Below are 15,245 nucleotides of genomic sequence, written 5' to 3'. Positions count from 1 at the left end.
TTTCACTGTGTTAGGCAGGATGGTCTCGATCTCCTGACCTTGTGATCTGCCCATCTCGGCCTCCCAAAGTGCTGGGATTACAGGCTTGAGCCACCGCGCCCAGCCAAAAGTAGTAAAATTTATCCTAAAATTCATGTGAAATCTCAAGGGACCTCAAAAACAAAAACAAAAACCTGGGAAAAGAAGAAAGAGGTCTAACACTTCCTGATTTCAAACCTTACTAAAAAGCTACAGTACCTAAGTGTGGTATTGACATAAAGACAGACATCTAGACCATGGAATAGAGTAGAGAGCCCAGAAATAAACCTTCAAATATATGGTCAAGTGAGTTTTGAGAAGGGACCCAAGACCAATGGGGAAAGAATGGTCTTTTCAACAAAGGTGGTGGGAAAATTGGGTAGCCACAAGCAAAATAATTGGAGTTGGACCCTTACCTTATACCATATACAACTAAGTACCTCAAAATGGATTGAAGACCTAAATATAAGAGCTAAAACTGTAAAACCTAGTAACATAGGAGACAAGCTTAATAATATTAGATGTGGTAAAGATATATTCAATATGGCACCAACAGCACAGGCAACAAAAGAAAACAGATACACTGACTTCATCGAAATTAAAAACTTATATTCATCAAAGGACAGTATCAAGAGAGTGAAAAGGCAATCCACGGAGTAGTAGAAAATATTTGCAAATCATACATCTGATAACAGATTAATATCAGAATGTAAAAAGAACTACAACTCAACAACGACAAAAAACAAAAAACCTAATTAAAAAATGAATAAAGACCTTAAATAGACATTTCTCAAAAAAGATATATAAATGTCCAATAAGCACATGAAAAGATAGTCAACATTGTTCATCATTAGGGAAATACAAATAACCACAATGAGATACCACTTCACACCCATTGTGATGGCTATTATAACCATCCAAAAAATCTCCTAGAAAATAATGTATATATGAAGATTTGCAGAAATTGGAACACTTGTGCTTTTCTGTTGGGAATGTAAAACGTTTTAGCCACTTTGGAAAACAGATGACAATTCCTCAAAACATTAGAAATAGAATTTCCATATGATATAGCAATTTCAATTCTTGATATATACCCCAAAGAAACCAAAGCAGGGAATTGAATAGGTATTTGTACACCCATGTTCACAGTAGCGTTATTTACAATAGCCCAAAGCTGAAAACCACACAAGTGTCCATTGATAGATGAATGGATAAACAACATTTTATGTGCTACAACATGGATTAACCTTGAAGACATTATGCTAAGTGAAACAAGCAACACACACACAAAAACATCCGCTGTATGATTCCTCTTATATGAGTTACCTACAATACTCTAATTCATAGAGACAGAAGGTAGAATTGTGGTTGCCAGGGGTTGAGTAGGGAGAAATGGAAAGGTGGTGTTTAATGGGTACGAAGTTTCAGTTTTGCAAGATGGAATGACTTCTGGGGATAGATGATGGTGATGGTTGCTTAACAATGTGAATATAGTGAATACCACAGAACTCTGCACTTAAAAATTGTTAAAATGGGCCAGGCATCGTGGCTCATGCCTGTAATTCCAACACCTTGGGAGGCCAAGACTGGTGGATTGCTTGAACCCAGGAGTTTGAGATCAGCCTGAGCAACATGGCAAAACTCCATCTCTACAAAATGCAAAAAATTAGCCAGGTGTGGTGGTGTGCACCTGTAGTTCCAGCTACTTGGGAGGCTGAGATGGGAGTATCACTTGAGCCTGGGGAGATCAAGGCTGCAATGAGCCATGATCGCACCATCACACTCCAGCCTAGGTGACAGAGCAAGACCCTGTCTAAAAAAGAAAAAAAAAGGTTAACATGGTAAATTTTATGTAATGTATATTTTACCATAATAATAAAAAAAAGAGTAGGACTCTGATGGGAAGACTGCAACTGTGCCTCATAGAACCTGTAGGAGGAGGAGAAATGTACATTATTAATATTGACCCAGGGAAGATTTTGAAATAAGTGTGGTTTCTATCTCATCTCTTCCCTTGCTAGATTTTTCATAGTTTTGCTAGATTTTTCATAATTCTTACATTGTGTTCTGTCTTCTAAGAACATTACGTTGTGATGCTTTACCCAGACCATACTTTCCAGAGTTAATCCTGAGTTCTGGGTTATCTGAGTTTCTTCACCATTACTACAATGGAAACTTTATCCTATTCATTCCCATTTTTTCAAAAGCATGCACCAAGCTGACTGTCGCTTTGGCATATTATTTAATATTTTTCTTTCCATTATCGTGTTAAAGATCAAAACTAGGAGGAATTCTTTAGTGGTTCTTTAATGAGAGAATCTGACAGTGTGGAACCCAACTCAGGAGATAATTGTGGCTTCCAAGCAACCTTCCATTCCTCCCTCTTTGACTGCAGTACATCTGACCTTTGGGATTATAAAATTGAAAACAAAGTGATACATTGCACAAGTTCAAAAAGTCCAGAAACTTGGATTCTACTGATAAGTTCCCGTATAGCACTCCTAATTGTTCATTATATGGTCCAACTGTGGCGTTATTACTTCACACTATTTAGTGATGGCTGTCATCTACATGGTGACAGATTTTATTACAGCAGATAGTTTCAGACTTGAATGCGATTGTGTGGCATATGAAGTTAAAAGGTAAACCAGCTACAATTCAAGGAAAATTATTCAAATTGTTTAAAATGTGCAGTTCTCTACTGGGGAAAATGAGTATTTAGAAAATTTTCCTGATGTATTTTTGAGTCATCTGGCAGTTATTAGATGTTCAGAATTGCTTTTTTTTGGTAAAAATTAATTGAAAACCTGTGCCCATTGGATTCATTTTATAGCAAAAAGAACCCCTGTTGAGACTATTTCGATGAAAAAATGTTTTATTTAGCTATTTTTTTCTGGTTCTTACATTCAAAAATTATCATTATCTTGTGTATTAAAAAAACAAAGAACATTGCAAACAGACATCAACTAAGTAATTTTTTTGCAGGAAAATTTCTTGGTATTTAAAAAATGTTTGACCACCTGTGTGAGAATGTGTGTACCTTTCATACACATAATTGTTGAAATATGGTGATAAAATAATTTAGACTATTTTATAATCAGATCATTGTAAAAATTGTTGAGAACTAAAAGAAACTTGAAAATAGATACATACTTATGTCAATACATGCATAGCTAATTGAATCTCACATACACACAAACACGTATACAAGTGACTATATAATTTAGTTCCTTTTTTTGTTCAATCAGATTCCCTGGATAATTAGGAGTCTATAAGGTAATAATCTGGATATTCCAGCTATCCTAAGTATGTCCAAGGCCTTATAGAAATTGTGTATTTAATCATAGTATGATTCATAGACTAATAGAATTTCTTTGCTTTTGAAGAGAATGACATCAACTCTATCTGGAAATACTAGTTTCCTTAGGCCGACTAGGAGCTCTGATAGAGCTTTAATTCTAGTTCAGTAATAAAAATGGGACAGTGGATTAATAATTATGCCTCAGAGGAGAGCTTTAAGAGCTATGGTTCTGGAGTACAAAAACTTGTGTTCTGTTCTTGACATTAGCACCCACTAGCTGGTCTATCTTGAGCAAGTTACTTAATGTCTGTAAGACATCATCTGAGTTTTCTCATCTTTAAAATGGAAGAACAGGCTTGCTTCATGAGGCTTTCTTCTTGCTTCATAAGAAATAAGTTACTTCAATTGGAATCCCAGCACAGAATAATTACCTCAATAAATTGTAGCAATGAGGATTCTTCTTATTATTATACAATACAGCTGATGGGCAAATTTTTTAAAAATAAGGGATCTAGGAGTAAAATTAATGAAATAGGCCATGGTGAGGAAGCAGGCTTCATGGCATGTGATTGGCTGAATCCACAGATGCTGAACCCACAGATATACAAGCCTCATTACCAGTGGCCTGTTTTGTGGATTTTGCTCCTAGGTCCCTTATTTTGAAATATTTTGCCAGCCAGTGGTATTCTGTAATAATAAGATTCCTCATTGCTGCACTTTATTGAGGTAATTGTTTTGTGATAGGATGAAATGAAAATTATGTTCTTTTGACTGGGTTGCCAAGCACTGTTTAACTATTAACCAGCATGTTTGCTCCAGCACTAGTCAGGAAGTGAAGGAACTTGTCAGAGTGATGCAGATATGCAGGTGAGTGCTGAAATTAAGGCTTAGCCTGGGAGGGTTCTTGGATTCACTCAGGAAAGAATTCACTTAAAGAAGTTTCAGAGTCATAGGGCAGCGCTTTGGATATATAGTTAATTGTTCAATAATTATTAAAAATCATGCTCAAGGCCTGCTTCTGTGCAGATGCAGAGTTCAAGTTCAAAGCAATTCAAAGCCACGTTCTGCAACAGTTTTGTTCAAGTAATGAAAAAAAAAAAGACTGTTGAAATCTCAAAGCCAAGTGGCTCTGGTGATGGAACAGGAAGTATAAAATCTCCACTGTTTTTTAAAGTTTGTTCTTTCTACTTTCTCCAAGCTCACTGTAGTAATCTTATAACTTTACACAGCTGTTTTGTTAGGCAACTCTGAATCAAGCTGAAAAGAGGGTTAAAGAAATTAGGAGAATATCCTTTGCTCCTTTTTACTACTGTGGAATATGTTATTCTACACTAAAGGTTAAAAGAAGGGGAAAGGAAAACAAATCATTATATAACATATATTGGCTACAACAAGAGTATTACACGTGAATTGTGGAAATTAAAAAAAAAAATTCAGGCCGGGCATGGTGACTCATGCCTGGAATCCCAGCACTTTGGGAGGCCAAGATGGGTGGAACACTTGAAGTCAGGAGTTGGAGACCAGGTTGGCCAACGTGGTGAAACCTCATCTCTACTAAAAATACAAAAACAAAACAAAAGAAAATTAGCTGTGCATTGCAGCACATACCTGTAATCCCAGCTACTCTGGAGGCTGAGGTAGGAGAATCACTTGAACCCAGGAGGTGGAGGTCGCAGCGAGCTGAGATTGCACCACTGCACTCTAGCCTGGGTGACAGAATGAGACTTCGTCTGAAAAAAAAAAAAAAATTCACAGATAAGCTGGTGGTGGTAAACATCAGTCTTTTATTGAATTGTAGTTGCTTCATGTGGAGTAGGGCCAACTCATAGGTAGTACACCTGGAGCCATGCTTGTGGGGTGTTGGCAACTGTAGTTATACCCATTGTTACTTACATGCAAATCAAGGAGTAGGTTAATGCAAATTGAGGGGCAGGCTACTTAGAAATCTCTAGAGGCCGGGCGCGGTGGCTCAAGCCTGTAATCCCAGCACTTTGGGAGGCCGAGGTGGGTGGATCACGAGGTCAGGAGATTGAGACCATCCTGGCTAACATGGTGAAATCCCGTCTCTACTAAAAATACAAAAAATTAGCCGGGCGTGGTGGCGGGAGCCTGTAGTCCCAGCTACTCGGGAGGCTGAGGCAGGAGAATGGCATGAATCCGGGAGGCAGAGCTTGCAGTGAGCCTAGATCGCGCCACTCCCCTCCAGCCTGGGTGACAGAGCGAGACTCTGCCTCAAAAAAAAAAAAAAAAAAAAAAAAATCTCTAGAAAGGGAGTGGTAACTTTGGGTCATTGCCATGGCATTTGCAAACTGTCATGGCACTGGTAGGAGTGTCTTATGCTAGTGAGCAATGAGAGCAGCTAGGGATTGTTTCTGTAGCCATCTGCTGGTTTCTGCCAGCTTCTTCACTTTATCCTGACTCGACCAGATCCTATTTTGGTCAGCAGGGTTGAGACCATAAAACAAGTCCTGCTATTCTCCTACCTCAAAAGGACCATCTTTACAGTTGCTGAGGACCACAACCTGGGGAGGGGCGATTTGTGGTTGAGATCATCTATTTTTAGAATGTGACATTCTTAGACGTTGGATAATAGAATAAAGCCCTACATGGGTAGGTATTGGGAACAACCACATGCTTGAATTCTTCTGTTTCTCCCTAGCCTCTTAGATCACCCAGAGAAAGCCTCAGAAATGTCTTTGTTGTGATTTAAAACACTAAACTTTCTTCAAACACTGAGATTCAATGATGAGGTGCTGTACGTAATTTCAGGAGTATGTCTCGGCCACTGATGGTTGAGTTTTCATCAGCGGGGTCTCTGTGATTTGATCTGCCAAAACCTGAAATTCTGATATGCCTGCATGGAAGATGGAAGTTGAGTTTTAAGATGTAACCTTAATAATAATTCCTTATATGTTATGGTACCTAAGAGTTATAAAGTCCAATGGTCTCTTGCTCTCCATGGATAACAAGTCTGTGATATAAAATGATGTAGTATTTGCATATAACCTATGCATATCTTCCTGAATACTTTAAATCATCTCTAGACAATTTATAATACCTCAGACAATGTAAATATTAACACTATGTAAATAGTTGATATACTGTATTCTTTAGGAAATAACAAGAAAAAATCTGTATGTGTTCAGTACAGATGCATTTTTTTTCCTGAATATTTTTGATCTGCCATTGATTGAATCCACAGATGAGGAATTCATAGACACGGAGGGCCAACTGCATTTTTATTTGTATTGTATTATAGATCTTCATAGTAATTGCTTGAGAGACACAGGACAGGATGTTATTGTTCTGATTTTGCAAGTAAAGGAATGGCTTGCTATGTTTGAATAGTTAAGCTAAGACACTCAGTAAGAATCAAAATCAGGATTAGGTCCTCAGTCTTCTGACCCTGTGTCGTGTGGCATTCTTTCTATTTGAACACACTGTTTTTTGTTGTGGTAACTTACTAGAATATTGGATGCATGAAAAGTTTTGCATTAATAAAGTAGACTTAGATTTGTAAGGAATAATTCTTATGTTAACTTACATTTGTCATTTGTTGCTAAACTTTATTTTTCTGCTATTATTTTTTAAAAAGCCAAACACAGTTGTGAAAAACAATTTCTCTTCTCTCTCATTAGGCTTGAATTATGAAAGATGTGATTTTGAGGATGGTCTATGTAACATGACTGAAGATCAGAGTCTGCAACCTCGTTGGACAAAGAGAAATGGGATGAACAGTCTATCACCTCCGTTTTATGATCACAATGGTGATGTGTCTGGTAAATGCTTTAAATTTATTTTCTGACCTCTCTCCCTTCCTCGTTTCCTTCCTTCCCTCCCTTCCTTCTTCATTCTTTTCCACCTCTGTTTCTTCCTTTCCCCCCAAACATTTAATTAGGGGAGTAGAATCTAACTATATTAGAGTAGAATCTAACCATATTAGTAGTTAACATGCCCAATTTTATACATTCTTTAACCAGTTTCAAAATATTTATGATTTTAAAATGTCACATCGGATTCTCATAATTGGGTTCCTGGGATTCCAATGGGCCTATTTAGATAACTGGAATTTTCCAGTTTTTCTTACTCTTTATGGAAATTGTAAAATGTAAATGGGAAAATATACCTAGATTAATTAGACAGTCAAATGTCTTATTTTGGCTGTACTGGTTTTAGCTTTGGGACAATATACACAGCTTAATTTGACAAATTTCTTTTATTTTGGCTGGACTGGTTTCAGCTCTGTCTAGTACCACTTGTTAAATCAAGTTGACTGGAAAGCTCTGCTGAACTGCTCTGTAGACTTTGAGGTAGCTCTGGAGTGAGCCAGAAATTTTTTCATTTATTAACTAATGAACTCCATTCATTCAACATCAGGTACTGGGTGTTTAAGATGTACTAGAGAGCAAAAATGGACTCCATGCCTGCCGTCATCTGATGGCTTTACACATGCTAGGAAAAGAAGGAACACATTTCCTGGCACAACTAAAAGCTAGTTATTTTTATAAGTGATACTTCCCTCAAATAAATTCAATTAATGTTAAAATATGGTTATTACCCTAGAGGTAATTTGAAACAAGCAAATATTCAGGCATTTGATGTTAGTTTGGCAAAGTTTTCATAACTATTACACATGTGGATTAGACTCCCTGGTCTGTCCTTCCCTAGCTGTAAAATCTTAAATTAATTTTTGAACCTCATTTTTCACAACTTTAAGAGAGGAAATAATGATGCTCAATTTTTAGGATGGTTAAGAACTACATGAGAAATTGTGGATAGAGCTTATTATAGAAGACCTAGCACTCAAAAAAGTAGATGTTTAGTCCATTTCTGAATAATTTTGGTGTTGCTAATTTTACCTCTACATTGATAAGATGGAGTTTCTTAATTTGTTTGGCTTTAATGTCAAAAATTATTTTTGTTTAGAATTCCTAACAATTTTTAGGAATCAGCCAGTTTTATTACCAAAAAGGGACCAGCCTCACAAATAGTAATAAGCAGTAACTGCAATATGGGAAACTTTTATTACAGATTTAGTTATGTTAGATGGTGATATTGAATCTTGTTCCCAACCTAACGGCCATTGCAGTCTTACAGATGGCTGATTCCATATGTCTCTCCTTTAGTACCTCTCCTCTGTTTCTTTCTTTTACTCAGAAGGGTTTTCACAGCACATATTTATTTACTCTAGGCTTTTGTTTGTTGATGGCTCTTACTGAATGCCTCTTGCTTACCTCCTTACTGCGGAGTTAAATAACTTCAGAAGACACTGTGCTTCCCAATTTTCTTCTGTCTCTCTTTCCTATCTGCCATTTTCCCTTATTTTTTTTTCATGCATATTTTTGATTGCCTAGTCAAGAGATAAAATGGGGGCAATCCACATCAAAACTGAGGTGTTGTATAGGCAGATGCCACAGAACGATATCATCTGGGTTGACTTAAAATCTCTGGAATCAGACTAGATGGGTTTGAATTCCAGCCTTGCCAATCCGCTAGTTTTGTAGTCTCAGTTTCCTCATCTGTAAAACAAAGATAATAATACTGCAAGCTGCATAGGAAAAAGAGACAAAATATTGCCTGCATAACTAATTGAAGGCTGGTAACTTTGGTAATAGTCATGCATCTCTTACTAATACAATTAAATGTTAACATGTAAGTATTCTCTAGCAATAATTTTAAGTAAGCAAGTGTTCTGGCTGTAGATATTAGCTGTTGGAAAATATTTATAGAAAAATGGTCTGAATCCTGTCTTTACTCAAAAATTCTTATTTCATAAGTATTAACCAAATTTTTGATTAACTTACTCTTGAAATGATTTGCCAGTGCTCCAAAATTATATTTTTCATTATACAATCAATGCCTTGAGTGGCAAGTTTGAGAATCAATTAGAACATTAAAAATATCTCTGTTGTCGATATTTGAAATCTAGTAAAGGTCAGGGAAAGAATGGTTAAAATGTAGTACTAATTTTTAAAACAATGTAACATTGCATTTAGATAAAATAGTACTACAACAAAATCAAATACATCTTTGTAAGGATGGTAAAACTACTTTTAAAGATGGGAATACAAATATGAAAGTTTTAAGTAATTCTGGAGCTCAGCTGATATTAAAGATGATAAAGGGGTTTTTTAATGTATAATTCACTTTAAGTCTATCAAAGATTAAAAAACAATTTATCTGAAAAAATATTTCCCATTATGCCACAAATTATTATTTTCTAATTTGGGCATTTACAATCAGTTTTAAATGAGGATATTAGAGCTTTTGTTATTCTGATCCATTGTTAGATATAAAATTCATATATTATGAAACATGTACACTATGAAATAGCATCTGATATTTTTATTTTGTTCTACAGTGTTCACATATATTGTGTCTATAATCTCTACATATTATAAACCCTACAAATCAATGTTATAATATTACTTTAGACAGCATTAAAATGAATGAAGAAGAAGATATTCTTTTAGCATATTTATTATTTGCAGCAGTCTTTATTTCTTCTAACTATCTGAATTTGTTTCTGGTATCATTTCTCTTCACCTTGAAGAAACTCCTTTAGTATTTCTTGTAGTGCAGTTCTGTTAAGGATAAATTATGTTAGTTTTTCCTCCTCGAAATGTTTTTATTTTGCCGTCATTCTTGAAATGTATTCCTGCTGAATATATAGTTTTTCATGGTCTTTTTTTTCTTTTAGTACTTTAAAGACATTATTTTGTTGTCTTCACCTAGTTTCTAATGTGATATCCACAATTTCATTTTTTTCTGTGTGTAATATATCTGTTGTTTTGATGTTTTCAAAATTTGGTCTTTATTGTTGGATTTCAGCATAAGCATTTTAAATTTTATCGTACTTATGTTAACTAAGCTTCTTGAATCTGAAATGTATGCTATCGAAGTATTTTGCTCTTGTTTATTCAAATAGTTCTGACCCATTCTCTCTTTCATTTCCTTTTTGTATTGCAATCATCTGTAAGTGTAACAGGCTGTTAGATGAGGCTTCACCATATATTTTGATTTTGTTTTCTGTTTTTCAGAGTGCATAATTGCAATTGATACATCCTCAAGTTCTGTGATTTTTTCCTTTGTTATCTTCATTCTACTGATAATCCTATGCAGTGATTAAAAAAGAAATCAACTACAGATGCTTCTCAAATTATAATAGGGTTATATCTCAATAAATCCATCATAAATTGAAAATGCATTTAATATACCTAACCTGCTGAGAATCATAGCTAAGCCTAGCCTACCTTAAACTTGCCGAGAACGTATACGTTAGCCTATATTTGGATCAAATCATCTAACACAAAGCCTATTTCACAGTAAATATTGAATACCTCGTGTAATTTATTGCATATTGTACTGAAAGTGAGAAATAGAGTGGTTATGTCCCTCCGAATATATATCACTTTTGCACCATCATAAAGCAGAAAAATCTTAAGTGGAACCATTATAAGTCAGGGATTGCCTGCACTCTATTTTTCAGTTCCAAAAATTTTAATTGGTTGTTTTAGTTAAAATAAAAATTTATCCGTTACCTTTTCATTCATGATAAGAATATTTTCCCTTACTTCATTATGCATAATTATGTTGGGAGTTTTAAAATCCTTGCGTGCATCATCTCAGATTTACCTGCTGCTGATTACATTTTCCCATGTATGATTATGTCATCCTGGTTCTTTGTCATATAATTTTGAGTTTTATCCTGCATGTGTGAATGGAGGCTCTGGGATGTGTTGTATTTTTTTTGAGGCATGGTGATAATTTGTTTAAGCAAGTGATTAAGTTGCATAGACTCAAATGACAAACTTTTTTTTTTTCTTTTTTTTTTTTTTGGAGACAGAGTCTTGCTCTGTTACCTAAGCTGGAGTTCAGTGGCATGATCTCAGCTCACTACAGCCTCTGCCTCTCAGGTTCAAGCAATTCTCCTGCATCAGTCTCCCGAGTAGCTGGGATTACAGGCATGCGCCACCACTCCTGGCTAATTTTTATACTTTTAGTAGAGATGAGGTTCTCCATGTTGACCAGGCTGGTCTTGAACTCCTGACCTCAGGTGATCCCGCCTCAGCATCCCCAAGTGCTGGGATTACAGGCATGAGTCACCAGGTCTAGCCTCAAATGAAAAATTTTTTTCTGCTCTGGGCAGCAGTCCAAATATCAATTCAATTCCTCTAGGCTTAGCTGCTAGAAGGGCTCCCTGCACATACAGGTTTCTGTTTTGCCCAGAGACTTGGACAGAGATTATTCATAGAACATTGGGGCACTCTTTTTATTATTTTTTTCTGGCTCTCTTCTTTATAAAATTTCTCTTTTTTTGGTCATACCTGGCTATTCCAGGTTTCCCTTCCTAGTTCCTCAGGCCAAGGAGAGAGCAGCCCTTCTCTCAGAGTTTTAGCCTTGCATTCCACCTGCAGCTGCAGCCCGACCCTATGCCAAAGCCTGACAGAATGGAATTTGCTGTGATCCCTTCACCTAAGTTCCCTATCCCTTAAAAATAATGCCTCCTCTCTTTATCTTGAAGTACTCTTGTGGTCCCAGCTTATAGATTTTTCTTGTTTTTCTACGGTAGTCATTATGTCAATCACTGAGTTTCCCAACTGAGTGAACACCAGCATCCCCTAAGCTGCTCTATGTTGCCCTTTCTGAAGGGAAACTGAGCCATAATCCACTCCTAAGTAATAGGTAGGCTCTGCTACATACAGGTTGAGTTGGGTTCTTTTATTAAGAAGAAATTGTAAAAGACCAAACAGGGAGACAAGAATCCCACATTCTCACTCTCTAGATTATGTTTCTGCAGCCTCTATGGTCTGAATATCTGTTTATTTTTAAATCAGTGAAAATTTAATGTCCTTTCATTCCTTTCTATATTTACTTTGAAAACTCTTTACTGAACATCTGCATTGCTCCACATGCTCTTCCAGGACCTGAAGATATAAAAGTGAACAAGAATTCAGCTCTTGTCCCTGGTGAACTTGCAATCTGGTGATAGAGACATAAACCATTTACACATACTTATGATTATATATTAAGAGTTAGAAAAAAGCAACTAGCAACCGTTTTCTTGTCTGCACGTATGCATTTAAAAGCTCACAATGTGACAAGGATACGATGTATGTGCTTTGCAGATGTTGTTTGGGAGCATCTATGTTGTTTGTAATCTGAGAAATTTCCATTGAACAACTCATCTATTCCAGGCATCTGCACGCTTTTCATTGAAAGGGCTGATAGTAAATATTTTTGACTTTTTGGGCCATATGGTCCATATCCCAAAAACTCGACTCTGCCATCTACTCTATAAAAATAGTCATACATACACAATACGTAAAGATTAAGCATGACTGTGTTATGTTAACCTTTTGTTTATGAACATTGAAATGTATAATTAATATCATTTTTACATGTTTAAATTATTTTTTTGAATTGTTCAATGGTTTAAACATGTAAAAATGCTTCTTAACTGTAGGATATGCAAAATTAGGTGGCAGATGGATTTGTCTGTGGGTTATAGTTTGCTGCCCCTGGGTCTGTTCACAATAAACATTAATTGAGCATTTTATGTCTGACACTATTCAATATTGGACATAAATGAATAAAGAATATAATTCTTCCTCTAAGAACACAGATACATTATAATCTTAATTTTAGTGCCCAGTGTTCACATTTATAACAAACATAAGTGAAGCAAACTTTGTTTCTGTATCAGAATCAGTTTTATTATGCTATTATTTAAACATGTATCTGAACTTTCAATTAAGGGGGAAATTTTGTTATAATAGTCCTGTTTCTTTAAAATAAATATGTTTAGTGCTTACTTGTACTGAGAGTACAAACAAAATGTGTTAACGAAAGAATTACAGTGTCTTTTTTTCGTTTACCCCCCCCCCTTTTTTTTTTTTTAAAACAGAGTCTCACTCTGTCACTCAGACTGAAGTGCAGTGGCATGCTCTCGTCTCACTGCAACTTCCCACTCCTGGATTCAAGCTATTCTCCTGCCTCAGCCTCTTGAGTAGCTGGGATTATAGGCATGTGCCACCATGCCCGGCTAATCCTTGTATTTTTTATTAGAGATGGGGTTTCACCATTTTGGCCAGACTGGTCTTGAACTCCAGACCTCAAGTGATCTGCCCACTTTGGCCTCCCGAAGTGCTGGAATTACAGGCATGACCCACCACACCAGACCTCTTACCCCATTTTTAGTATGGTAGTTGTGTTATTTTAAAGGTAAAATTATTAAAATAAAAGTTATTTTAAAGGTAAAATTATTAAAATAAAAATTTATTACATATGTATATTTATGTTGTTAGATTTATATATGCTGATTATTATTATTAATTTCAATGCAAAAGCTTTTATGAATTCCAGTGTAAGACATCATGATAATGTTGTTAAAATAATAAAGACTACAGGTTTATCATCCCTTATCCAAAAATCTGAAATCCAAAATGCTCCCAAATTGGAAACTTTTTGAGTGCCAATATGATGCCACAAGTGGAAAATTCCATACCTGACACCTTTGGTTTCTGATGGTTTAATGTGCAGAGACTTGTTTTATGCACAAAATTATTTTAAAACATTGTACAAAATTACCTTCAGGTTATGTGAATAAGGTGTATATTAAACATAAATGAATTTTATATTTAGACTTGTGTCCCATCTGTAATGTATGTGCAAATATTCCAAAATCTGAAAAAATCTGAAATCCAAAACACTTCTGGTCCCAAGTATTTTAGGTAAGAGATACTCAACCTGTATTAAGTTACAGGCTATATATCAAGGTGTTTGTGATGTCTTTGAGATACATGTTTGGGAATAAAACAATTACTTATTGGGACAAAGAACAAGATACAAAATATGGGTTTGAATAAATTTCTCTGAGACTAGAGACAAATTCTGACTCCAGAAAGCAAAAGAGCATTTGAGAAAATAGTTGAAACATGAGTAGTATTTCAATGGATGGAGAGATGAGAGAAATGATATTTCAAATGGAAAGAACCACGTAAGGACGAGGTGGAGATAGTTGCTGTGCTCAGGCGATGACATAGAAGTCTACTATGACTAGAAATGACTGGAAATAAAGAAGATAGGCTAAAAGTGTATGTTGTGAATGTCAAGAATTATGTCATCCACAGGTTACTGATTTTGCTCACCTGAACTGTTTCCTTGCCGCCTTTTTCCTCCTATACCCAAACTGCTTCACAGTTGACAGTTGTATTTCTGCCACTGTCCAACCAGGCAGCAGAAATGAGGGACATTGATGGATATAATAGCAGTGGTTGAGGAATAGTGTAAGGAATTTCCAGGGCATGCATATTTGGTGCTTAAGGATTCCTTCTGCCTCAAGCAGTATTTTCCAGAGAGCTTTAGTTTCTTGCACAAATTCTTTCATTGTTAAGTTAGTATTGCCAAGGTCCTTGATGTCTGTTTGTGTGTGTACATGAATTTGAAATGGGTGAACTATATGAGATTTTCATAGTCCCTCAACAATCTTGACATCTTTTGTGTATTGGATAATATATTTGTTCTATTTTTCCACTTATTTCAAATTCAGAGTTATATGTCATACTTGACAACTTAGATACTTTTTTGAATTAACTGATACCATATCAATGAAATTTTGCAATATAATATTAATAGTCAAGCTGTCAAATATCTTAGAGTACTGATGAGAGCTAAAAATCATATATTCTCTAATTTCTCTATTGAAAAATAGAAATATTTTTCTATGCATCATTTGCTTTTCGTTTGACAATTTTTATTTTTATAGGCAGGTGGCTTGATTATTTGTTGAATTTATAGATGGATATATTCTTCAAATTAATTTAGACACAATTGAAAAAAAATCATGCTCAATAGAAATACATAAAAATCCCATAATAGTATATTAAAATTAAAATATTACAAATTTCAAAAGATACATATTTTG

General features: G+C 35.4%; 1 protein-coding gene across 1 annotated transcript in view; it reads left to right on the top strand.

Annotated features, from left to right (window-relative positions):
- Positions 1–15,245, top strand: part of MALRD1 (MAM and LDL receptor class A domain containing 1) — a 682,023-nt gene that overhangs the window by 16,941 nt on the left and 649,837 nt on the right. Inside the window, exon 2 of the mRNA XM_031652710.1 lies at positions 6,958–7,098. Coding sequence (XP_031508570.1) covers positions 6,958–7,098 — 141 coding nt within the window. The remainder of the gene's footprint in view (positions 1–6,957; positions 7,099–15,245) is intronic.

The sequence above is a fragment of the Papio anubis genome, chromosome 11, assembly GCF_008728515.1.
Source record: "Papio anubis isolate 15944 chromosome 11, Panubis1.0, whole genome shotgun sequence".
Lineage (NCBI taxonomy): Eukaryota > Metazoa > Chordata > Mammalia > Primates > Cercopithecidae > Papio > Papio anubis.
The sequence above is the reverse complement of the archived record's forward strand: the minus strand, read 5'-3'. Positions and strand labels throughout refer to the sequence as shown.